Source organism: Branchiostoma belcheri, unplaced genomic scaffold (genome assembly GCF_001625305.1).
Source record: "Branchiostoma belcheri isolate BF01 breed outbred unplaced genomic scaffold, Haploidv18h27 scaffold14, whole genome shotgun sequence".
NCBI classification, from domain to species: domain Eukaryota; kingdom Metazoa; phylum Chordata; class Leptocardii; order Amphioxiformes; family Branchiostomatidae; genus Branchiostoma; species Branchiostoma belcheri.
The window spans coordinates 4,648,045-4,675,455 of NW_017802824.1; the positions used below are offsets into that span (position 1 = coordinate 4,648,045).

At 40.8% G+C, this 27,411-nt stretch overlaps 2 protein-coding genes across 2 annotated transcripts; both read left to right on the forward strand.

The window, feature by feature from the left end:
* Positions 1–560: 560 nt before the first annotated feature.
* Positions 561–4,820, forward strand: LOC109464600 (prokineticin Bo8-like). Its single transcript, XM_019761608.1, has 2 exons — positions 561–813; positions 4,013–4,820. Exons 1-2 carry the CDS (start codon positions 709–711, stop codon positions 4,253–4,255), a joined length of 348 nt encoding a protein of 115 aa, XP_019617167.1. The 5' UTR covers positions 561–708; the 3' UTR covers positions 4,256–4,820.
* Positions 4,821–8,505: 3,685 nt separating this feature from the next.
* LOC109464577 (phosphate-regulating neutral endopeptidase-like) lies at positions 8,506–24,713 on the forward strand. The gene is made up of 20 exons (XM_019761582.1): positions 8,506–8,726; positions 12,810–12,975; positions 15,129–15,167; positions 15,433–15,594; positions 16,293–16,376; positions 16,776–17,038; positions 17,355–17,471; positions 17,928–18,017; positions 18,608–18,765; positions 19,325–19,547; positions 19,942–20,040; positions 20,225–20,302; positions 20,549–20,652; positions 20,885–20,943; positions 21,488–21,610; positions 22,272–22,402; positions 22,645–22,710; positions 23,678–23,776; positions 24,008–24,081; positions 24,529–24,713. The coding sequence occupies exons 1-20, from the start codon at positions 8,691–8,693 to the stop codon at positions 24,629–24,631; spliced, it is 2,274 nt and encodes a 757-aa protein (XP_019617141.1). The 5' UTR covers positions 8,506–8,690; the 3' UTR covers positions 24,632–24,713.
* Positions 24,714–27,411: the final 2,698 nt, after the last annotated feature.

A 27,411-nucleotide genomic window follows, 5' to 3' on the forward strand; every position in this document is an offset into this window, starting at 1 on the left:
GCCATGTTGATTTGATTATATGGATGACATCCTCTGGGAACCTCAAAACTGATGCGAGCGTGCAAGTAATAAAAAAGTTTGGCAAAAAAAAGTTGCTTTCATTATGAAATCTACGTGTTCATGGAGGTTGAACAAGTGACACAGAGTATGGTATGGCGACTAATCTACTCTTCAAATTCAAATCTTTACATTTGCGTATTTTTCGTTTGATTTTGGCATTCTACGACATTGGTATCGTTTTCCAATATATAATTTTGCAAATTACGGTACTTATTTGCTCATTTTGCAACTTTTTTTGTACGATTTACAGTATGATTGAAAACTTTTTTTTGGAAACGGCCGAAAATTCATGCGCGCGCGGATGTCATCCATATATTCAAATCAACATGGCCATAACTTTAAAAAAACACGTAACACTGGCTTCTTTTGATCATGACATAATAGGTATCCTGGTGATTCCAACGTCAGTTAACTCACAGCCCGGCCAGTGTCTGAAGTTTCCGCGTTCTTTACAATGTGTCCTTTGAGTCAGCATCTGGTTGGGACACGTCTTTTCTCGAATATGACGTGGGCGTGTCATTCATATTCCCGCGAAGATGTCACAAATCAATGATGCCCCATTTATATATGAGCTTTATATACGAGGGACAGAGCTGAGTGTCATTAAGAGAGAGTCGAGATCGACACTGCTACAAGGAGACGCTTCTGATGAAAACCCTCAGACGACTGGTCACGATGAGGCAAAGACAACTTTACTTTGCTGTGATCCTAGCAGCAAGCTTAACCTTAGTATCCGGAGCTGTCATCACTGGGGTAAGTACGGAGTTTCACGAATAATAGAACGTGATAAAATAATAGATTTGCTGTTACTCATAGTTAAGGAATATGTACCTCAAACATTTGTACTTTTGTGGGATATTGAATATTTCTTTCCACCCTGTACACGTTTACTCTAGAGAAATAACAAGCATAGGTACTTTGTGTATTCTGTATACTTGTAGTGTTCTTTGTGTTTTGAATTTGAATAGAAAGGCTTATAGATTTCTTTGAATTCATTCTTATCATAGTTCCACGGAGTTGTTTCTTTCAACTTGATTTATAAGGAGATTGGAATTCGGAAGGTTTGGAAACGACATATTTGTTAACAGGTGGTTAAATGAGTATGGAATCGCAATCGTTTTAATCGCAGTTTTCAAATGGGTGTGTTTGTACCTGGGTGTCCGTAAGATCAGTGTTGTGCGTACGAAGTGCAATCTGTTGCTACAGATTTGGTCCGAATTCACAGGATTTTGAGAAATAAAGCAATTTTTTGCCTTGTCTACATTAGAAATGGCACTCAAAAAATGTAAAGAAATGTTTAAGTATAACTTGCGCTCTCAGTAGTTTTAAGTACTGATTAGGATTTTTTGCCTATTTTGAGTTGTTTTGTCAAATATTGTGTTACCCCTACACAACTTCTATTAGTGCTGAAGCAATTTGATGTCAACCGAAATTTAGTTTTAGGGTTATAACATGAAGATATGATTGATATGGCTTATTAGGCTGTATAAAATTATCTATAACCAGAGGCTATTATAAAGAGCTAGCCCTGGTAACTGAATAATATTTAACAACAGACGGTAGCAACGCGTTAACAAAGGTAGCTTTTACGTGGGTTATACGAATCATACAAAGCAGTAAGTTGTTTTAAATGAACGAAAGGCCATCATTGTACATTGTATTACATATGTACAGGTTCTGCTTCTTCTCTTCTTAAGACAGTTGTAAATGTAAGAACATATGGAACTTATAGTACGGGTTTCATAAGGAATGTGAATTTTTTCTTTTCTATTTAAAATTCTAGAACTAGGGAAATTATCTTGTATACAATGGAAGAGAATCTTTAAATACAGAGACGGTCAGTGCGGGTTACTAACCTATATCCTTTACCAAACATAACATCTGAAAGTTCTGTATGTCGGTTGAAGTCTTTCTTTCTTTTGGTGCGTTCGGGTCTGCAAATGGCACATTGAGTTCAACAGGTTTTCTCGGCAGTTTCCTGCCTTTTGTACTAAAACCCTTTTTTGTTGTTGCGAATTTCTTTTGTCTAAAAGTCAGCTGGCAAGGGCGTGAAAGATGCCGACTCACGTTCAGCTCAGCGTAAAATTGCTTCATGTTCTCCCGCCGCCCTCTTTGTGTCAGCGGGACCGTCTCTGCACCTAACACCGTGCCATCACCCACACAAGAGGAGTGCCCAATCTTCAACGCGGCGTTCCGCTCTTAATTTCATGCAATTTTTGGCCCCCGCTAAATTTGCCATTACGCCCCGCTGGGACCCTGCTCTATTTGAACTAATAACAGAATCGTCATAGCATGCTGCTACGCCAGTAAGGTTTGGTATGGACTGTTGATAAAATAGGTTCAGATTAACAAACACACCACCTCCATTCTCATAGACTTTTCCCAGACACAAGCTTCTTAAAGTTGCCACAATCTGTTCGAAGACGGTGAAAATATGTTTCATTCTTTGAGACGTCATACCTGCTGTCTTGTACATTAAGATAACGACACCGCTGTCTCTAAAGTGTCATCAAACGTAGATGGAGCCTTACCATTACGTACCTTAATGTGTCGCCAACGAGCATGTTAAGACTTTAAATAAGTCCCAAATGTCAAACAAAATTCTGAACTTTGAACTTTTCGTAGCTTTCTGAAAAAAAAACCCAACCTATATCTGACCTTTCAACAAACTTAGTTCGGCTCTTTTCAGTATTCTGTGGGTTTAACCTGACGTGAATTATTAGCAAAAGCCACACTGTGACTCACAAAAATCTGTACGAATAGATGGAGACAGTGGTCATTAACTGTTGATTTATGATAAATTTAAAACTGATCGGCAAATACAACCATCAGACAGTGCAAGTGCCATGTTGCCATATGTCACTGTCATCATAATTATGAGAGTGTGCGGTCGTGTGGCGTAACGACAGAGCGTTCGGCTCGGAACCAAGAGGTCCCGGGTTCGAACCCTGCCATGTCACCGATCTTGGGAAGGCACTTTACACGACTTTCCTGGATGAAGGCCTAGTGAACCTCATCTCGTATTAGCTACGAAAAGGCAGCAGAATCTTCAGCTAGTTGAAGGTGGCTGCCTCAAAATGAAAGAAGAGTATTCCAGGGTATTGTCACTCCCACGGAGGAACCCTCCCTTAACTGACCGTGACTCCAGTCTTTTTAGACTCACAGTCCTTGACCCTGTAGGACCCAGGTGTTGAACTAGATTTTCTCTCCATCTCATACAGGACTACCACCTGTGCCTGTCTCCTCCAATCTCCAGATACTCCCTCATCTGTCAAAAAAACAGGATTAAATTTTCGATGACCTGTCCTCCTTTAGGACTTTCGTAATATTTAATTGGGCCACAGTTGGGTCGTTAGAGTGAATCCAGTGGCTCATCATCTATTTTCCATGTGATTCATAATGAGAAGTTTGCAGCGCAGATGGGTTCGTTGGCACAGTTCTCATGTAAAGTAGGGTCGTGTGCGTAACGGTAGAGTGTTCGGCTCATCATTATCAGATCCAAGAGGTCCCGGGTTCGAATCCTGCCCGATGCCACCGATCTTGTGTTCTTGGGAAAGGCACTTTACACGACTTTCCTCACTTCACTCAGGTGGAAGTGAGTACCTAGCTTTGGCTAGGGACGTCCCTCGGGTAGGAGGTTAAATGGAGGTCCCGTGTTTGGGAGAGCAACACCCCACGTACGTTAAAGAACCCACGTGCACCGCACTTATCGAAAAGAGTAGGGGACCTTCCCTGTGTGAGTGGTTCAAACCTTACATTCTGGTCTCAGGTTTGACATCTTGAAGAGGTGATAGTCACCTGTTATGTCAATCCTTCCACAAATGTTGTAAAACTTCATGAAATAAAATAAAATAAATTCGCGGTACAGAAGTGACCGTGAAAACCGCGAAATTATATATATAAAGTATGACGAATATAGAGTGATTAACAATTATATCTCTGTTCCTCCCAGGTATGCGAAAATGACGTTCAGTGCATCGCTGGCGGGACCAGGGACAGCTGCTGTTCCCGCTGGAGCCCGCTAGGTGCCGTGTACGTCTGCAAGACCATGGGGAAGAGGGGAGAGCCGTGCCACGTCAAGGCGGAGGAGCTGCCGTACCCGCTGGACGGAAAGCACCGCTTCTGGCACTGCCCGTGTACGGACGGGCTGATGTGTGTGTCCGGGGACGGCGCCAGGGTCGGACTGTGCATGTAACCAGCAGAAATCCACGTAACTGTCAGGAGAGACAAATATCAGTCAGGCAGCAGATACTAACGGAAAAAGGAAAGTTTAAAATGAAGATGACAGAACCAAAGCTCCACCTATGAAGTTTAGGAATATTTTAGGTAGAGAAATGAGATGTGCAACCGGTAGAGAAATGTTAACACATTGAGAATGCGAATGTATGTAATATTGGTAACTTGCAGATTGGGTTAGAGTATCCTAAGGATGTGTTCTTCGGGCCAATATGGCAATGTTTGTTTTCAATACCATAGGTTGTTTTAGAAGTGGAATCGGTTGATGTTTATGAATTATGAATGTTTATAATGTTTATGAAAAGCGTTATGACTCAGAAGATGACAGTATCTATAGATACAAACACTAGAAGTAAATAATGACAGCTCTCCACGCCGACTGTCAACATATGGAGGAAATATAACATACTTTCCCGTACGTATGTCTTTGTATTCATTTTCTCAAGTTTAGACATTTTCAGGTAGATGCTTCGATATCGTCTCGTAAGAGCTTCTCTAAAAGAGGACAGTCAGAATATTTTGGCTCCTAGGCACCAATTTGAAAGAAGTGTTATATTTGCAACAAAACCTATAGATTGGAAAATGTGAAAATGTTTAGTTCTCATTACATGATTGATGTATGTTACATGATACTCTTATAACTAGAGAAGTAACATTTGGAAAGCAAATGCATAATGTTTACCTTCGGACATGGTCTGCCCTGTTAATTTTTACTCAAACACATTCACATACATGTACTACTAGTGTATGGGGACAGGAGTAGAGCAGACCATGAAATTGCAACATTATGTAACCCAACACCAGTCACCATGGTGGCAGACGTCAACAAATCATGCAATTGGTCAGGTCAGAGGTTAGTGTTTGGAAGCTAGAGAAGAGGAGGAAGAAACCGAGTAAAAACAATATGTTTTCCTTCGGTAAACATAATTACATTATAAGTCGTCCGATTCGGGAATCAAACCTATAAAGCTACACATCTAGAAGTAGGTGTCCCATCTGGCTTGAGCACTGTTGTGGAATTCGCCTACCTTAGCAAGGCCAAGGGCGGAACGAAGTAAACTTGGCGGTGGTTTGACACTTGATGCGTGTTGTCCCCGGGTGCTCTGATCTCCCTGTTGTCACCTTTACCGTGATGTGTCTTGGCACAGATGCCAGGTTAGTGTATTCATGACGTCATTATCAGACGACACGTTGGAAAATGTTAAAGGTCCAGCGGAGTCCGCTGTGTGGCAGCTACATGACTACGTCACCAAGTCCAGCTGTCGGGCTTTTTAGTGTTGCTCCTTCTTAGCTACTGTCAAGTCACAAAATATCTTTTCCTTGTGCTTTACATTTTATTTATCTATCTATCTATCCATCCCATTTTGCTATCACTCACTCAACAGTTTTCTACTTAAAATACATAAGTTCATTTATCCACAACGTGTGACAGCGTACAGATATTCAATACTTTAAAACAACGTATTTATCCTTGACTAGCATCAAACATTTTCTAGAAATGTCCGAGGACCGTCTCGAAACGCCTGAAAGAACCAGAGCAATTTTATATGACACAAAAAGGTCGGTTTACTGGTCAATCATTACCCGTGCAATTGTAGTCTTCGTAGGGCTGAATTGATGCAGGGTTTACAATCACCTTATAATAATGATAGATATAATTGCTCCACACACTATTGTGAAACTGTCGCAAGGGTCTGTGCCTGACTGTCGCAAGAGGTGACCTCAATACGACTTTCCCCAACCGAAGTTAGGTACCTATTCACACCTGGGTGGAGTGAGGAAAGTCGTGTAAAATGCCTTTCCCAAGGGCACAACGTCGGGGCGCATGTCCCGGGTACAACTCGGGATCGAACCCGGGTCTCTCCGTTTCATAGTCGAACGCTCTACCACTACGCCACCCGACGCCAGGTTCTAATGCCAAACTCGTCAAAACAGGAATTCAAGCCTAATTCAAGCCTAACCCCACGGCCCAGTATGGGCAGACCGGGGCAACCCTATCCCCCTCCGGCATAGCTGCAGTGTAAATCTTTAGGCCATGTTGATTTGATTATATGGATGACATCCTCTGGGAACCTCAAAACTGACGCGAATGTGCGAATAAAAAAAAGTAAGGCAAAAAAAGGTTCCTTCATTATGAAATCTGCGTGGTAATAAAGTTTGAACAAATGACTAAACACACAGAGTATGGTATATCTCTACGGCGAATAATAATTGACTCTTCATTCTCATTTTTTCACATGCACTTTCTTCTTTTTCTGAATTGATTTCGGCATTCTATATGACATTAGTATCGTTTTCCAATACTTGTTTTGCAACATACGACATATATTTTGTACGATTTACAGTATGGTCGAAAATTTTTTTTTTGAAACGGACGAAATTCATACGCGCGCGAATGTCATCCATACAATCAAATCAACATGGCCTTAGCACTAGTCAGTGACCTTCAGCTCGGTGTCCGACAATCGTGGATTCCCAGCAGATCCTAATCAGAAGCACGCTGGGCGTACTTACGTATGTTGTCCAACGACTGATGACTTCTACTCATGGACCTGACAACCGGTACCCGTCCTAACCTGTTGTAGTTGACCCTTTGTACAGATGGTCATGTGTGTGCCTGAACAGTTGAAGGTCTCTTCCTAAGATTTTGTTTGTAAAGTGAGTTGGCGCCCTGCCAGAATGTATTTGCATTCAGGCTCACGTTCGGAGAGATCAACATCCATTCACCAATTTCACACTTCCCATAATGCCTAGTAACGGTCACGGATATGACGTAAGACCACCCCCTCCCCCTTCCTCGATGTAATATTTCCAACAAGTTCTATCGACAAACTGGTCAACTATAGTTTTGAATTATTTCTCTCGTATAAAGCGCATGCCATAATTGCATTTTTGTTGGAATTAGAGAAAATGACATACCTTCTATCGTTCCACCTTCTACCGAAGACTCTCCTACTCGCACGGTCGCATTACGTATATTAGAACAAAGAAGGTACGTCATTTTCTCTAATTCCAACAAAAATGCAATTATGGCATGCGCTTTATACTAGAGAAATAATTCAAAACAATAGTTGACCAGTTTGACGATAGAACTTGTTGGAAATATTACATGGAGGAAAGGGGAGGGGGTGGTCTTACGTCATATCCGTAACCGTTACTAGGCATTATGGGAAGTTTGAAATTGGTGAATGGTGCTGTCCATCCCCCCACCGAACCACACACCTAAGATCATCCATTCTTGTCACTGTTAACTCGCTCACTCATATGATTACATTTCAGCGCATACATGACATATCTCTACATTTGATCGGAAACTGCCACTGATCCAACATTGTTTGCGTACCTCAAACAGGTTGTATTGAATGAGAGATTGATATCATTTGATAAGACACGTGCTTGGCATTCAGCTTTAGTTAGTTTACGTAAAGCTCCCTTGCCAAGTCAACCATGAGCACCTTGCACTGATAAAGATGAGTACGTGTGTGGTTAGTCTCCTGTGCAGGCCTCCGGGCGGGTGGGAGTTTTCATACTGCGTTTCGTAGAATTTCAACGCGTCCTTGTTTGCCGGTCATCCTACAACCGGCCGCCCAGAGAAGGTTTGTACCCGCCATGAAAGTCCATACCAATTTGTCTAGAGTGATTTTTAATTACGCTTTTTTCCCGTGCCGAATGGAAGCAGGCTCCGTGGTGGGTACATAAAAAGTCTACGAATAACTAGAAACGCAGTATGAAAACTTCCACCCGCCCGGAGGCCTGCACAGGAGGCTAACCCCACACGTACTCATCTTTATCAGTGCAAGGTGCTCATGGTTGACTTGGCAAGGGAGCTTTACGTATACTAACTAAAGCTGAATGCCAAGCACATGTCTTATCAAAATGATATCAATCTCTCATTCAATAGAACCTGTTTGAGGTACGCAAACAATGTTGGATCAGTGGCAGTTTCCGATCAAATGTAGAGATATGTCATGTATGCGCTGAAATGTAATCATACGAGTGAGCGAGTCAACTTGACAAGAATGGCTGATCTTCGGTGATGGCAATTTTCATAATCATGATATTCACTGAGACGATTGTGTACAGAACACACAGCTTTTCTATTTAAAGAAATTTTATCTGTGAATCTTTCCACTTGTTGCCCCGGCTAATTTCCGAAAAATACCTGTCCCCAGGCGTTAGATGTGTGTGATTGCATGAGTTCTGGTGACACAGGGGCCAGCAGTTGTGAATAGGGTTCACATAGGTGCTTGTGGGTCAGATCCCTTTCTGCTAACCAGATTAACATGTCCCAAGGAGGGAACAGTATAACGGTGACCACCTGACGATAGACTCTGACCGGATACTGAGACAATGAACCTCTTCTAAAGAAGGAGTGTTTGCCAAGATACGCCTCAATGCCCGGGGATGCCGAGTCCTTCCAGATATGCGAGGTATGTTCTTAGGTGATACAGATAACAGTCATTATTCTGAAGTTATGTAGTTGTGTAGTACAGGCAAACTTTTCAAAGTTACCTTGTATATCCATGGATTCATATCCTTTACGCTTGCTGATATGGAGTCGACATTATAGATCTTTGTATCAAAGATTTTCCCAACTTTTTCTACCAAAGCAAGCAAGAGATTTCAATTTTTTAGACCGTCTAGTATCAAAGAATTAAAAAGCATAACGAATTTCCTTCATGATAGTTTTTCTGAGAAGAAAGACGATGTATAATATTGAATGGTTTCACAGCCAAATCTATCGCTAACAACACTCGTCAGGACAGTAGACATATCTAACATTCCAGAAGCTACCAGAACTGCCTACTTGATTCCTGACATCCTGACGAGACAGGGCGACCGTTTTCGTGTGAAAGTCCAGCTCCATTAAGCAATACTTCCTGTAGAGGTGTAGTGTAGGGGTCGCCGTCGACATAAGGTACACATTATTTATGGCAAGGCCCGACGCGGTGAGGGGTGCGGGATGCACCGCGTGGTAGATCGGGGCTTATCTGACAATGCTGCCGCTGAAGCCAACAGGTCTCACTGTAAACAGGCAGCGCTTAGCGTAAACAAAGAGTGTCACAATCCGTTTAATCGTCGGCCAGGGTTGTTCTCATAGGGACATGGGTCTGCAAATCCTCGACAACAAGGTAAGATGTGCATTTCGGCTTCTACTTCTCGTCCGTGTCGTTTCTTCGGACTTATTTTGCTTTGATGGACCGGAGGGCTGGCTATAATTTGGCAAATACGTCAAGGGTCAGTGGTTCGCTTTCTCCAAGCGCTATAATTACGGTCCCCTGACAGGGTGTTGTCTTCGCTACGTGCAGACAAAGTTTGACGTCACAATTTTAACTGCTTTAGTGTTAGAACAAAGAACCAAGCCACTGATACTTACTGTAGTTTGGGACTCTTTTGTTGTGAGGGCTTAATGATATGTGTATCCATTTTTGTGCCCATGCTCTATGCAAATGACATCTAATAATGTACTATTCAAAAATAATTTCTCTGAAATTAAAACGTTTGGATTAGAGGCGATTAGCCACACTCCATTGTAAATAGATAAGATTGAGGGGCGCTCACTTAAAAACATGTTGGTTAGGAAAACAGATTCCCCAAAGCTGTAACGTGAGACTATCTCTAATGTTAAGGCGATTAGTAACCGGTCACTATCTCCACCTGTGCCCTAAGCTTTAATCGTCTGACAGTTTGTGTTCAATACGTAAACACGGGATAAATATACCACCTCCAAAGTAGGGAAAACATATGCATGGTTGTTGTTGTTTTGAGTTTGATCTGTTTACCTCAAACGAAAGGTTTGGCACGTTCGCAGATAAAAGCTATTCCGATAACGTGCTTGTATGGTGTTGCCCCATTTAACCCCATGCCCTTGGCAGCGGCCCGGCCGATGGTTTCTGTTAACACAAGTTATGTGATATGCCTATTAAAATTCTGGGTCCCGTAGGGCCTGGTACCAACAGCGCTGAAGCACTGTTCTCACGTAGGCAGCTCTGAAAAAACACGGAAATTAACAAGACAGTCTGGATCTCAAGCGACACATAAGCGCCAAAATTGCAGTTTTTAGGGCTTGGAAACCCGATTTTTCAAAGCCAATATACTAGCCATTTATTTGCATACTGAGCAAAAATCACACTGTCTCAATGTATATTGCAACCCTCATGGAGCAAAAATACCCAACATTCTGACGGAAAATTGACTGGGAGGGCCCTGGTCTGACTTCAGCGTGCAACCCAAAGAATTAAGAACTCATCTTGGGGCTTGTTTCTGCAGTTTTAAATGCCAAAAGTACGAAATACTGACTCAAATGTGCTAATGTGAAGCAGCATGTGTCAATATCACAAAGATTGCCTTATTCAGAATATTTCCAGTTTTGCTGCCCTGAAGCCGCATTGGATGCCTTTAATACAACAGAGATACTTGTATTATATCGGGTTGGGTAGACTCTGAGGGCAAAGTTGGCGGGAGTGAGGAGAATCGTGCCCGACAGGTGCAATGGGTGGTCCGGGACAACGTCTCGTCGCCTGCTGCGGACACGTGTTTCTGTTTTCACTCAGTCTGTTTTTAAGAGTCGGAACTTCTGACGACAATTTGTGAAACCGTCTCTTTTCATGCTCCATTATCTTATCAACGATCGGCGCATCCATGTAGCCTGTATAGTATAAGTTTTCAAGGTTTTTTTCTCACCATAAAATTACCACCTTGTCGTGGGGACGTTGTGTGGCGTAACGGCAGAGTATTCGGCTCGGAACCAAGATGTCCCGGGTTCAAATCCTACCTTGTCACTGATCTTGTGCCCTTGGGAAAGGCATTTAACACGACATTCCTCACTTCACTCAGGTGAAAATGAGTATGCCAGAATGATCAATATGATAATCGTGGGCATTAAAAGGAAAACCAAAACCATACATAGTATTCTAAATCAGCTTTGAAAAAAATGCCCCATTTCATACATTCTGACCAATGAGCTTATAACACCGCTTCTTTTGTGGACAAAGATAGATTGGGCTACGTTTCGAGAATCAAATCATGGTGCCAACATACGAGTGATAAGTACTGTGATCTGTGATGCTGCAAAACGCACGCCTTTTGTTTGATCCAGTGTTCTTATCGGATTTGGAGGTTTCTCAGACTAGCACGACAGGTGGTAAAACGAGACAAGGTGTGACATTTCTGAACCTCAGCAGCCTTGACCCGGCCCCATTCAAGGGCGTTGGCCTTTTAACCTGTCAACCTCCCAACCGTGTAAACTACATATCTTGATTTGATGCGCTTTGGTGATCAGATGTATGTGTGTGTGGGAGAGAATGGTTTATTAAATATAAAATAAAAACCTTCGCAGCACCAGTGCTGAATTACAGTTTCTGTACATAAAGTCACAAACACGTCCTTCAAATATCATCAGGACTTACGCATTATACATGTACAAATAAGAGTCTAAATCCGGGAAGATCACTAATATCACGACTTTAGATTCCATTAACATTGATTAACATTTACCGCTATTCAGCAATAGAACACAAGTAGTGTATTGTTAAGCATACGTTGTGTCGAGCACTGAGAAGACATACAAAGTAACGATAGCGTTTACCCAAAAAACAGGCAAGGCCAATGTTTAGCACAATGGCAGTCCAACAATAACATTCCTTTAAAATGCTATTCGATTTGGGGCTTGTCTAATGTCGTTCACTGAACCAACGGATTCAAATGAACCAGAACAAGTTAATCCAACAAAGCGTTCTGACGGCTCTCGCTGAGCTGACGGTAAACATAATGAAGAGGAGTCAAGTTGCAATTTGACGTAAACCGCCGTGCATATTTGCATAGTGTGTAATAACAAATGCAAACAGTGACAGTTCTGCATATACTCGGATCCCTCAGCCTTGTACGTAGATGGCCCTGGAGTCTGATTCTTCGAAGGATTAATTTTTTTTTATATTCCAACATGAAAAAAAATTGATTGTGTCATCACCACGTCTTGTGATTACAGCTTATATTAATGCCGCCACCAACACAGGGGACAATACAATACTCATTTTCACCTGAGAGCGAAGTGAGGAAAGTCGTGTAAAGTGCCTTTCCCAAGGACACAAGATCAGTGGCATGTCAGGACTCGAACCCGGGACCTCTTGGTTCCGAGTAGAGAACTCTGCCATTACGCCACGCGACCCCACTACAAGTATTAATTTCTCACCTGACAAGATTGATCAAATTCTAAAAATTTTCAAGAAATGCTGTAGGTCGATTTTCTACACTTATCAATAAGTTACTGCGTATTTAGCAGAGAACAACTGTGTCTGTGAAGTGAAGGCGGCCAATATATGTCAGAGGGATAAACATAGCACAAGGGGCGTAACCCCTGAGATGTTGAGGTGTACAGATCAGAGTCCAACAGCGTGTGTACATAGTACAGGTAAAAGGGACTTTCACCCGGTCATCAGACGCACACCGCACCCTGCAACCGGCCGGTACAGTCACTGATAACCGCCAACATGGCCCCTTCTTCTTCCACTAAGTATCTAAACGGCGACGCTGAGCGGGATGACGGCGTGGAGTTTAAGAAGAGCGGTGGTCTGTCTACCCGAGAGGTCATCCTCATCGTGGTGTTGATAATCGTGACGGTAGCAGGTGTTGTGGCCATCGCCGTGCTAGCCAGCCAAAAAGCGTCATCCGCTTCAGAAGGTAACATTTCGTTTTAACTTTTGTTTGTTGGGGGTGGGGGGTTTACGTAAGACGATTTTGGGCCCATCACTCTTACATAAACACTAAACCAAACTTAAAATTGTAGTTAGAACTAAAAGAAGACTCAGCACTGCAAAACAAGATGAAGATAATTTGATACTAACTTCATGAAATAACTGAAAACACTTCGACAACTATCACGGGTAATTTTGAAAACTGTTAAGTGTTTTTAAACAACGTTGCACCTGCTAGGGTATCAGTTGAGTACATATTCACCTTAACAAAGTTAACGTAGCATTATCTCATAATTTGCTGACCATCAACATTTCTCGGTCGCCAGGTGTAATGGTTCTCACCCAGGCACGCCAAATTTAGATCCGCCTGGAGGTCACGATAATATCTTTGGTGCTAGCCAATATCAGTTGGATAAAAGCCAATTCTTACATTATCAAGATCAGACTTGATATGAGCGATCGATGTTTGTTGAGGTTTTCCACATGCAAATTAATAGGGTACTTAGTTATATGTTTGGAACAACAATGGTAAACCCTTCGCCGTAAACAACTCAACAGGTCTTTTATCACAGCTAGATGTTTACTGACATTGTTAGTACGCTAAAAGATAGTGAAATGTAGCCAAGAGAGGCTGCTTTTTCAAAAATGCTTTTCAAATAAAACTGATACCAGCTCTACCAAAGTCATTAATCTAGCTATAAAAATATCTTTTCCCTCCTTATATGTTACAGTTTTGGTAGTTGGCTCGTTCTGAAATTTGAAAAAAAAATTCATAGCCTCTAGTTAGCAATGTTGAAACACAAGGCATATAGATAAGATTAATAATTTGAAAAAGGCGTTTCCTACTTTTTTCACAAGCGTCACTAGTAACGTTAACACTTTAATCACTTTGGAAACCTCGCCTACTTGTCAAATACTCGGATTAGAGTCTGTCAGTATCTGCAAGAAGACTGACGCATGTATCATGTAAAAACTAATATTTGGTCAATACAATTTACGTGTTTTAAGAACAAGTCACTACGGAACCTTGCTATTGACGCAAATCAGTACTTCTCCTACCCAAACAATGTCCAAAATGACTGCATACATACATTGTTTGTGATCACGTCATTTTAAAGCGAAGTCAAGCAGCCAAAGCTGCCAAACTGACAGAAGTCTATACGCACGTAACGATACTGAGGGTTAGATCAAACAATCACAACAACAGAGACACATAATCGTCGTGGAAACTGTGAATCGTCTTTGGAATTTCTTAAAGTTAAAAGAAGAAAAAAAAGACAAATACACCAAGTCTCAAGGACTCTTGACGCCACGTTACATAAGTTTGCATTATGTTACTCGTGCTTACCCACGCTAAGAACCAGGTTAATGATAAACTGCCATCAACAGGCCTTGACATGTTTTCAACAGAACAGTCATTGTACGCTGCTCACGTTTTCAAACTAAATGTGTAGCCGTTGTAACGGTTTTCATCAAAACATTTCCTGAACGGTTTGGCTATTTGAAATATCCAGAGATAAAGCTGATAGAGAAGAAAGGGTTACTTGCTTTGGTAATTTTATCGTTTGCGTCACCAAATGAGCTTTGTATCCGAGCGTCACGTATTTAAACTAAATGTGTAACCGTTATAATGGTTTAAACCGCAAAATTTGCTGAACGGTTTGGTTATTTGAAATGTATTCTTAGAGATAAAGCTGATATGGAAGAAAGGGTTACTTGCGTCGGTAACTGTATCTTTTGCGTCATTAAATGATCTTTGTATCCGAGCGTGACGTTTTTTGTGGTGTGCTTTGGGCGTTTACAGGATTAGTTACAATGTATCATGTGCTCGTGTGGCGTGTTTGGGGGAAAACTGTGTCAACTACATAACAAACAAACTAATCAATCAGATCTGTCAATAGCTATGTTCCTCCATACAATGATTATAAGAACAACTAATATAATTTAGACACAAACTACTGATTGACTGTCTATCAATAAATCTTATATCTTACAAACAATAAAAATTGCGTGACATCCCATTTACACAATTAATATATACATTAATATATTATACTAAAATAGCACAATAAAGCGCAATTGTTGAAGTAACATGCAGGCACTCCTACAGTTAATACTTTGCTCTGGCTTATTTTCCAGAAGTGGAATTTTGCAACACACGAGAATGCGCAAGTACAGGTAAGTTATGCTGATATATATCCGGTCACAAATAATAAAAAAATGCTATTAAAAAAATTAAGAAACTTCATGTGTCTTTGACCTTGACAATGCAAGGGACGGAAAACAGACATTTTAGACAGAGAATTTTAATACAGTAACTAACTGTGAGAGAGAGTAAAATTCATTACCATATGTACGGTATTCCATGCCATTCGCTATAAGTTTGATAAGGGACAAAGTACACTGAATGTCTCAATAAAAAACATCATTTCATCATGCCTAGCTGGGTTTCTAATCGACAACATGGATCCCGATGTGGACCCGTGTGACAACTTTTTCGAGTTCGCTGTCGGAGGCTGGAAGAAGAACAACCCGATTCCAGACACGTCCTCAAGCTGGAGCATGTACAGTGTGCTGAGGGAGAGGGTACAGTACATCGTCAGAGGTGAGTACTGAACACACATGGTACGCATATAAGTGTGCTGAGGGAGAGGGTACAGTACATCGTCAGAGGTGAGTACTGAACACACATGGTACACATATAAGTGTGCTGAGGGAGAGGGTACAGTACATCGTCAGAGGTGAGTACTGAACACACATGGTACACATATAAGTGTGTTGAGGGAGAGGGTACAGTACATCGTCAAAGGTGAGTACTAACACACATGGTACACATATAAGTGTGCTGAGGGAGAGGGTACAGTACATCGTCAGAGGTAAGTACTAAACATACATGGTACAGTCCATATGGTACACATATAAGTGTGTTGAGGGAGAAGGTGAAGTACATTGCCATAGGTTAGAACTTTTAAATACTTCACCAATATTTATACTTAAGGTCAACGTACAGTCATACTCGCAGTGACATTCTACTAAAAGAAGATCCATAGATCCACGAAGACGCGTCGACGTGCGTAGGTGTAAATCCTCTCTACATTTGGTTCCGATGATGGGCACTTAGAGACGTACACAGACATGTCGTTAAGGACACATCTGCCTCTAGGGGAAAGATTTGCCACCTACGGATGATATCAAGCCGTTTTCAGAATGACTACTTACGGCTTCCTTCCGTCATTAATGCTTTTTCCTATGGTGACCTGAGTTTTATAGACCTCTAAGGTGACATGTGAACTTTTGTTTCAGATATTCTCGAAGAGCCCACGGCAGACGATGAGATCGAAGCCGTCAAAAAGGCCAAGGACGTCTATCGGTCTTGTATGGACTTAGGTAAGGCAAGGACATTATACAGAAGTATACTGTACTTAGGTAAACAGACAGTTGAGGCCATAGAGTTTGCTTTGCCCATAGTTAGGCATTTTGTATAGCTTTGCTTGAGTTTTCTTTGTTTTGCATGTAATGTTAATATTCTGCCACATAATGATTGTACAAATCAGTGCAATTCAGCTTGTTATACATGTATCTCATGCTGTGAGGCTGATTTTCTTAATAAAACTATAAACTGCAGTTTTGTTCTGCTATTGTACACACAGAATATTGGTATAAGAAACAAGGTTTTCAACAATAATACAAGCAAGTAAAGACATTGTACATCACATCACAACACACTTTCACAATGTAACAGCCTTTAGATATCTTCAACGTTACTATGGTCTTTTTTCTCATTAGAAACGATTGAACAGCGGGGGACCAAACCCCTGACTGACTTCCTCAATGGTCCCCTCCAATGGCCAGTGATTGACCCTAACTTCGATGAGAGCAAATTTGACATCTTGGCCACCATGTTGGCCCTTAGAGCCTACAACAACGATATCTTCATAGAAGCCAGCGTGTCCGTAGACTCCAAGAACTCATCTCTGAGAATCATCACTGTGGATCAGCCGTCACTAGGACTGGGGAGGGACTACTACATAGATGAGAATTACTCTAGGGTAAGTTTTAAGATAAGTCGTCAACTTTCAGTTCTCAATTTTCAGTTCTCAACGTTCAGTCAAAAATATCATGCTTTATATTAACCAGGGTATATTGGCGATAGACGATAAAGGATTAGAGACTGGACATTATTGATCGAGAAGTGTAAAAACAATAAAGTTCAAATATACACACTTTTGAACAAAATGTCAGTCACGTCGAAAGAAAAAAATGCACTCATATCAAATAGTAGTTGTAATCAATCTTTCAAGTAATTGATATTGTTACCTACTTAATTTATTGTTGCGTCATAGAATACTTTTATTTTATAATCAGCAAAAGCAGGCATACTTTGAACTGATGGTGTCTGCTGCCACTGCTCTGGGTGCCAACGTCTCTACTGTTAGAGAAGAGATGAACAAGACCTTGGCATTGGAGACGTTCCTCGCTGAGGTAGGAGGTCTTTTTAAAATCTATTTTTGCACTCGCTAAGCATTAGCAGCCGGACTGCCTAGACAGAACGCTGTCGGAGTTTTGCGCCGAGGAAAGAATTAACTTCACATTTAAATCTCTTTCCGTCCCTGATCATAGAAATCTCCCTCAGAAGACTGTTCCAAAGTTCAATTTGCAACAATTGATGGTACAAAAGTTCTCTAATGATTGACGGTGTGGGAGACCAGGATAACCAGATCGTATTTTTGTGCTGGGATTTTGACTGGCGTGTCACCCGCCGCGCGTCTATATGTTCAGGAACAAGGGCTTTTAGCAGGTCTTAGCAGGGACAACAATTGTCCTGAACACTTTTTGGTATGCCTCCCGTAGTGCACTCATATGGAGACCGTTTAACGATCTAGATTGGTCCCTGGTACAGAAATGTCTAACGTTTGTTCTTTCATCCCGTGTGTGTAGATTATGGTTCCATCTGAAGACAGACGGGAGAGTGAGAACCTGTACAACAAGATGACTGTTGGGGAAATGCAAGCCAACATCGCTCCGGAGGTGAGTAACCCATGCTGATAAAATAGAGGACCCAGGAGGTGTGAAAATGCCAGAACAAAATGCATTATCATCCTATTTTATCACCTTTGAATTGTTACCACGACGTATACGTTAGATGAAGAAGTACAGGTTAGCTAAGTACAGGTCGTGGATAAAGCAGAAATAATATTAGTGATAGCGTACTACAACTACACAGACGTATGTAAACTACTATGTATAGGTTCAACTTCTTGCTTCTAAAGACAGTTTCATTCATACACAAATTCCTTGCCTGTTTTTTTAAGAGTCCAATATTATTACCAATCAGAGACTGGGGGGCGATACATGGTTGGTTTGGTTTTGATAATGATCATTCTGGCATACTCATTTTCACATGAGTGAAGTGAGGAAAGTCGTGTTAAGTGCCTTTCCCAAGGACACAAGGTTGGTGTGACTTGGCAGGATTCGAACCCGGGACCTCTTGGTTCTGAACCGAATGTTCTGCCGTTACACCACAAGACCCCACCTTTCTGTCACTAATGAGATCACGCATCTGTAAAGTTACATTTTGAAACAGAAACAATTTTAAAAGTACCCATTTCTACCCGTAGGTTGACTGGCTCCAGTACCTGAACACACTTGCTGATGCCTATCTCTTTAACGAAACCACCGTGTTAGACGAGTCCGAGCCAGTCATCGTCCAGGCACCGCCGTACCTCATGAACCTCAGCAGAGAGGTCTTCTCACCCGACACGATCTGGGATAACAGGTGGGGCAACAGCTGAACATATGATAAGATGAAAATGCTGTTTTGAAGGCATCCAATGCGATTTCAGGGCAGCAAACCTGAAAATATTATACATGTAAATAAGGCAATCTTTGTGATACTGAAACATTTCACTTTTCATTGCTTCACATTAGCACATTTATCAGTATTTCATACTTTGGGCATTTAAAACTGCAGAAACAAGCCCCAAGACGAGTCCTTTATTTTCTGGATGGATAGAAAATCAGCCCAGGGCCCTTGCAGTAAAGATTTTTCGTCAGAATTTTGGGAATTTTTGCTGCATGGGCCGGGGGTCAATATACAATTGGGATAGTGTGGTTTCAACTCAGTATGTAGATAAATGACTAGAGTAGTAACATGGTAACTAGTGCTGGGTTACATCATGTTGCAACTTTACAACAAAAGGGATTTAGACTCCTGTCACTATATTACTGAATGTGCTTGAGTAAGAATGAACCGGGCAGACCATATGCGAAGGTAAACATTATGCATTAAAGCAAATGATACCTTCTTAGTGAACATTTTCTCCTTTTCCCTACAGAACCATTGCTAACTACATGGTGTGGCGCATCGTTCGGAACCGCATCAACAACCTTGGGAAACAGTTCCGTGACATGGTGTTCGCGTACAACCAGGTCCTGTCAGGGGCTGACCAGGTCAACCCGCGGTGGAAGACCTGCAGCAGTTACGTGGAGGGGAACTTCGGCGCCCCGCTAGGATACAAATATGTCAACTCATACTTCTCAGCCGATAAGAAAACACAGGTAAACATGATTTTTGCTTGCTTTTTTCTTTGAAGCTCATATTCTGTATGTGGCAAAAGATTAGAACTGTATTTACATAAACATTTCTCACGTAGGTGTCCAGCCAACCGTCTGTATAGCCTGGAAGCCAGACCCATAGCACACTATAGCTAGGCCCAAAGTTATCCAGTGTGCACACTGCATATTACTTTGGGCCCATGTGCTATATGGGTCTGGCATCCAGGCTATATTCTATATACGTTCATTTTCATAAAACTATCATGTTTTCAGTACAGCAATTGAATGTGTACGTAGTTCAACGAAGGCGGGGTTAGGGCTAGGGGAAAATTTTCTTGTCTCTTTTCTCCAAGGAAAATAAATCGGGTATTAACCTGTTCCTATTTCTCAACTACAGGTAATAAACATGATTGAAAGAGTTCGTGACGCATTTAAGAAGCAGGTTGACGAGCTGGATTGGATGGCTGAGGAGGACAAAATCGTCGCAAAAGAAAAGGTTTGTATCTGCATGATAGGGTATTTATTTCATGTAGTATCATGATATATTATAGCGAACTATACTATAGTAACTATCATGTACATGATATAGCTGTCTGCTTGCATTGTAGGTGTAATTGGTGGTAACAACAATCTTCCTCAAATATTCTCCAACATACAATGTAGACATTTCGCTGTTTCAGGCTGACGCGATCGACCCGAAAGTCGGCTACCCCGAGTGGATGTTGAACACTACAGAGTTGGACAATGACTTTCAGGCGGTGAGAAAGTCTAATATACACTAGATATACATGTAGATATGAGTTTAAACCAAACAAAAATAGCTTACATGTTAATGGTATACGGTTGATGCCTTTTCTTGTGAATTCCTTATACATCCCGTGTATCGGATTGAAAGCAATGATTTTATTTATCCATTTAAATCTAAACCTTTCCATATTGCCAAGAGGTTCGGACATTAAAAAATATGACATTGCCATCTAAACTGTGTTATGATGTTACCCTAGCTGAACACCAGTGCTGATGACTACTTCGGGAATGTTATCCGGTATCTCCAATACACAGCCCAGTCAGGGTTCGCCTATCTACGGGCTCCAATCAACCAAAGCAGGTAGCTTGAAGACCTATTTATATTCGTGTTTCATTGCCTTGCCATCTTGACTTTTCTATCGCTATGTAACTACTGTGGTCGCCACTACTGCACCGTGTTGTGTTTTCATTAAACTAGTCCAGTGTCCGTAGTCAAGTATCCGAGTTTCATGGAGTGCATTGGGAAAGGTGAAAAAGACAATGTGTTGTACATGGTCGCTTGTGTTCACTAACTGTCTGTTGTGTCTTTCTAGCTGGTCTACTGCTCCAACCACAGTGAACGCATTCTACCTCCGCAGCAAGAACCAGATTCGTAAGTAACTATTCTTATTGCCCCCCCCCCCGGTAATAGTAGAGCAGCGGAATGAAAAAGGGTCAGTTCCAGTTCATAGCATCTGAAGGCGATGACATTTGTGGTGTCGACAATGATAATCCAATATAATTGGCTTCATATAAGCTTACGTGTACCTTAACGATATGAAAGACTGTATCTGTATAGCCGGTATAACCGCCATTCGGCGTAACACTCCAGCTTCACAGGCAGGCGGCGCGGCGGCAGCTGGCTTCATTACACCGAACGACTTACACCTAATCCTTGAAAATCTAACTCTTAACATTGTTTAAAGCTATCTATTGATAATGACACTACGGTACTTCGTGACAGCAAGTTCTAGAAAAGAGGTCTAGAAAATGAAGTTAGGTTGAATTTGTCGGTAGGATATTTGCATAGAAAGTTTATAAAGACATTAGTCTCCTTATAACGAATGCATTAGGTATCTTATACCGAGGACATTATACAGTATAATGTCCTTGCTTACCTTTGCTATCTCCATCTCATGCCATTATTCGCTCCCCAGGCTTCCCTGCCGGAGAACTACAGTTCCCGTTCTACTGGGGTACAGACGTACCGATGTACCTGAGTTACGGGGCCATCGGCGTCGTCATAGGGCATGAGATCACACACGGGTTCGACGACCAAGGTCAGCAGATAATGAACGAGTCTGAGTCTGAACGCCTAGATAATTTTGTAAAAAAAATTTCTATGTACACAAAAGCTGCGACATTATACAGGGATAAAATTTTGATCTAACATGATAGATTAAGTATTGGAACAAAGTTTTAACTCAATGTAAAATGTTGGCCACCGACAAAAAATGAACTTTCATGTTAAAAAAATCTACATGAATTTCAACGTGTTTTATATGAAATTTTACCATTTCATCACACTTACATTTGTCGGAAACAAAATAATGTCGAACGGAGACCCTGAAACGATCTTTCTTCTACCAAGCAACACTACTCTATAACAAATCTCTGTAATAAATGAGTCAATATGTACCTTTTAATCATATGTACATCAGTAATTTGGTTTCTGTAATTTCAAAATTGTCTATTGTAAATGGTGCCATATGTAATTGCCATATGAATATTCTTTACAAGTCATTTAATTCTCCGAGAAATTTGATATTGCACTGCAAATAGATTAGCCATTGGATTTTTGAGTCTGCTAATGCTAATAAAGTTTCTCATATCTCTTATGTCAAACAAGGAAACCATCGGACCTGTAATGTCTTTGTTAGGATCCTCTCAAATAGCACAAAATAACGTTTGACACGCAATACTGCCCTTCTGACCTCACAGGAAGGAAGTACGACAAAGACGGGAACTTGAACCAGTGGTGGAGCAACTCGTCCATCGAAAACTTCATCGAGAAAAGACAGTGCATCATCGACCAGTATGACAACTACTACTTCGCTGAAGCAGGAAAGAACGTAAGTGCCAATTCTACACACTTTTTATCTGAATTGTCATGATTTTTGCAAATACAAAACCATGTGTATCTAGTTCGGATAGAATGTGCCTTCAATTGTGTAGTTATATATCCATGCCATATAAAAAGAGCTTGCTGTGGAATGCCCATATCTGTTAGATTATTGTAATGTGTAATTAACTATAACAAAAAGAACGCCTATTAGTAAGTTGTGACTATTGGAATTTAATTTTCCTTCTTCAGTTGAGCGGATATCGAACACAGGGAGAAAACATAGCTGACAATGGCGGAATGAAAGCATCTTTCAGGGTATGTTATACATATACATATACATGTACAATCTAACCGTAGTAGTTTGAGTCCTACGACGGTGATTTTAGTTAGATACAGAATGACAATATCACGAGAATCAGACGCTTCAAATTCAGTAAATGGAATGACCCTGAAAAAATGAATTGAACACAAACGCCTTAGACGTAAGACCAGAGAAAGGCGTCAACAAAGTACGTCATTTTACAAACAAAAGACGTCACATTGACGATCGAACGAACGCCAAAATTCCTCACAACATCAAATGTAATTAAAAATACATTCAACACCACGCTTTATGCGTAAGGCCAGATAAAGGCGTCAAACAAGTACGTCATTTTACAAAAAAAGACGTCACATTTGACGAACGAACGCCCAAATTCCTCACACATCATCAAATGTAATAAACCCAGGGAGGCTCCTTATGACTAGTCATGAAGGCAATCATTATTGCACGTATGTACGGCCGGCTGCGCACGGGACGGTGTGTAGGTAGCGCTGTTTGCAGCTGAGTTCCCCTCATATTACCGGTAGACATAATCGCACTCCCCTGGAACAACGAATATTTCAACGATACTGTGATCTAGGAAAAATTGAAAATGAGAAACATTTTGTAACAGAATGTAGACTATCCAACAAAGAGAGAGAGAGAGAGGGAGAGGGAGAGAGAGAGAGAGAAGATCTCTATAGTCTGATACAATCCATGTTCCCCTTCTTTATACAGATACATTCATATTTCTAATGAACTTAGACAAACCTTCTATCATAAAACATACCTGTTCTTACCTCTTTACCATTACTAAGAAATGAGAAGAAACATATTTCGCTTAATTGTAGGTAGTTGACAATGTATATACTATGTAACGTTACCTGTATTAAATTCTCTTGTTGTGACCTGTACTTAACCCAGTGGGTATGTGTGTACAGTAAAGGTCTTCATTCATTCATTGCCGTGTCCCTGCTGCAGGCCTATCGGGAGTGGGTGGCGGAGAGGGGGGAAGAGGAACCTCTGCTTCCGGGGATCGGACTGACTCAGAACCAGATGTTCTTCCTCAACTACGCAAATGTGAGTGTGAACCATCGCAAATTTGTACGCACTAAATATGCATAATAATGCATTTCTATGTCGTTAGTTTTAACCTCATTCCTCGAACTGTTTCATTTATGTCGATAGCAAACAATTTATCACAATTATAGACAGCAAAGAGTGATCGTCCTATTTTCTGAGCCATCAATCTTCATTTCTGAGGCATATTTTATTTTTGCTTCTGTCTTATATCTTCTTCTGTCTCCACAGCTGAGATGTTCCCAGTACCGGCCCCAGGGTGCGGAGCGTGCCTGGCAGGGTGTTCACAGTCCTGGACAGTTCAGGTACAGAACCGGTCTCTACCAAGCTCCTTTTCTAGCTGAAAAACATATTAGAATGTTGTCAAAGGGGGTGAATCATTTACAAGCTGAGTTAAGTTACATTAGAGCTGTACAGTTTTAAGCTCGGTCACGATCAAAGTCTACTTTTGTTCCAGCAAGAAATTATAGATTGTCCACGGAAGTTTCTTGGTAGAGAAACTCCCTTCAAGTATTCGATCTTCATGCACATATTCTAATACGTATTAAAATACCTAGGTCATGCAAAAAAAATCACCTTTGGCTGTCAGTAAGGTAGTGTAGTCACAACGTTTGGTCCGGTACTCTGACTCATCTGAGCTCCGCTGAAGGATTCTCCTTAAGGTGACAAATAGGCTTGTTTAAAAAGAAATTGTTAGCGCAAATGACTCAATCGCACTGGATTGTAATGGGCGTTTGTTTTTATTTCTCCAGGGTAATAGGTTCCATGTCGAACTTTGAGGAGTTTGCCAAAGCTTACAACTGTCCGGCGGGAACCACCATGAACAGGGGAAACCAGCGCTGCTCTGTGTGGTGAGGGACAAACACTACATACGTCATGTACTTCTCATCTGGACTGCATTCTGCTGTAAGACATAACTATTGAGAGTTATTGTGAAAGTTCCTCTGTGTTGATAGTTACATGTTTAGAGTTAAAACTTTTGGTCCAACACAAAATAGTTAGAACTCACCTAGAACTTTCGACCAGTCACTCTGGTCTTCCTCAGTAGACTGACCCAGTGAAGCTTGTCACGTGGCTTCTTTGAAGTGTGCCGTCAACACTGGGTCAAAGGTATCTGGTAGACGATGTCGGCCCCCGACGCTGTTGAAAAAAGTTTTAACTCTTAACACTATTGAGGGTTGTTAGACTAGTACGTTTTCTTCCAGTGTTCATTCGCATTCACACTCAGTCACATTGCGGTTCTCTATCATAAAAAAGATATACATATAGACTGTATTCATAAATGATTTCATGAGGTACATTGTAGGCAAAGTCCTTTAATTTTTTTCATAACCACTTGTTAAACAAGACCCGAGGTTTCGTCCATATTGCCCTGATGAAGATGTCAGAGGACTATCGAATTGTTGGCCTATGTTACACAAGTGATTGTGAATAAAGAAATTTGCAATTCATTGAGGACTCGTTTAAAATTTTGCATTTTTAACACTATCCTGGGGGGCAAGGTTACACACTTTATTTTCATGCTATGTCATCTACCTAGATGGGTTAAGAGATATAAGAAAGTGGTGCTGGAAGTCATGATCAGTCAGCAAAATCGATTTCAACATTCTGTTTTTGATTTTATATAAAGACAAACATATTTTTGTAATCAACAAGTATAGTGCAAATATTGATAAACGATGTGGGCTTTCAATGGGTCGAATTGTATGTAGTTATTCATGTAGATGTAGCAATGTATGATAAGTTTGTTGTTGATTTTAAGGCAGGTTGAGGACAATACAATTCGTCAGCCTGGTAATTCTTTTTCTTTTGAGTAATGGCAAACTAGTATATTGTTGAAACCTTGTATATGGAGACACAGTACTGGTGTTTGTCGCAAGGTGGCACTGATGTGCGTGGACTGAAATTGCGACTTAGTCAGAAATACAAATTCATTCCATCGTAAATTAGTAAACTACCACTTATGGTATCATATTAAGATCATGTTGATCTTGGTTTAATTTTGTAAAAATGTTGTTAATATACAATGATTCGTGTTCATGACATTCTAACAGTGTTGAATCAATATCTTATGTTATATCTTACACTTTCTGTCATTACTATAAATAACCTGATGACTTTACGATGCGGGTTTCTTGTCGATGTGGTTATTCGTTTTTCATCTTTGTCTATTGATGGGGTTTTAAATAAAAATGTAATAAACGATCAAATAAATTATCTTGTTGCCTTGCCTTGTTCTTTAGTTGTAATACAGAACAGTATCGGTAGGTGGCGCTAACAACATGCTTGATACGTTTCCGTAAAGCTGACAGTGACAAAGTGCAGATCATCACTTGCTTGCCTCAAATCATTCAGCCTCTGACGTGAATATTATGAATTAATAAATATGTACAAAGGCTGTTATGATCTTTCTCATAAGCCTGTTTGTTCCATTTCTCGCAAATTTATACCCGTATTTTTGTTTTGGCTGAAATTTTCATGCTGAGAGTCTGTAAGCTTCCTCTAGTGTAAAGCGTCAACGACTTCTGTTGACTTGACAAAGTCAGTTGTATAACATCCGTTTTCCAATTGACGAGATAGGCCAGCATATTCCGGACTCCCAGCGCGATCACATTACGTTTGAAGTTAAGAAGGAAAAATTATGAAATACGGCGGGGCTGACGTCATGGTGACGTCAATAGCGTCGCGGATACGTCAATCACGCAACATGAAATGTAAAAAAATTATATCGGCACTCCATCTTCTGGTGAAGCATGACTCTATAACTCATTTTTGGTCGGTTAAGTAATCATCAGTTGCAGATGAATGAGTCTACATTATAATGTGATACAGTGTCTGCACTGTGAGGATGTATAATATGCTGGTTGCCCTATTTCTAGATCTATTTCGGTGGTAAAAGCTCCAAAATGTTAGACCGCATTGAAGACGCTTTTCTAGTTTAACAACGTGTACATAAATGTACAAATAGACAAATACACATTGAATCCAACTTTATCTTCTCAAAACAGCTATATATTATATAGCATATATATTATTATTATGATGGTTGCCCTATTTCTATTTCGGTGGTAAAAGCCTCTGAATGCTTTTCTAGTTTAACAACGGGTACACACATGCGCAAGTAGACAAATACACATTGATCCAACTTCATCTTACAAAAACTATATATTTCTGTTTTTGGGTACTAAGTTGGTCTTTGGCCAAAATAAATAAGTATGTACATTCGATATTTACCACAAGTTACAAATTACCAAAAACAACTCAAACTCATAGTTTTCAAAGCTAGAAATTAACTACCCAAAGACCAAAGCAACCTTGGCGAACTCTTATCCCTAGGTTTAAACTATTGATTAAATGCTTATATCACAAAGCCAGGCTTGTTCAGGCGAAAGCTCAGACAGATAACTCAGACCACAAATTTCAAAGTTAGATATTACCAAAAACAACACAAACCCATAGTTTTCAAAGCTAGAAATTAACTACCCAAAGACCAAAGTAACCTTGGCAATCTCTTATCCCTAGCTATAGGTTTAAACTATTGATTAAATGCTTATATCACAAAGCCAGGCTTGTACAGGCGAAAGCCACAGTCCGAGGCGGTTTTTCATTCCCGGTTGCCCGTAGTTCCCAGGAAT

Bases quoted from the DNA above. Each gene is read 5' to 3' on its own strand.
- LOC109464577 (XM_019761582.1), top strand. From the start codon at position 8,691: ATGCCCGGGGATGCCGAGTCCTTCCAGATATGCGAG. The intron at 17,039-17,354 runs GTAAGTTTTAAG...TTTTATAATCAG, and splicing joins TAGATGAGAATTACTCTAGG to CAAAAGCAGGCATACTTTGA. The intron at 20,653-20,884 runs GTAGCTTGAAGA...GTGTCTTTCTAG, and splicing joins GCTCCAATCAACCAAAGCAG to CTGGTCTACTGCTCCAACCA.
- LOC109464600 (XM_019761608.1), top strand. From the start codon at position 709: ATGAAAACCCTCAGACGACTGGTCACGATGAGGCAAAGACAACTTTAC. The intron at 814-4,012 runs GTAAGTACGGAG...TGTTCCTCCCAG, and splicing joins CCGGAGCTGTCATCACTGGG to GTATGCGAAAATGACGTTCA.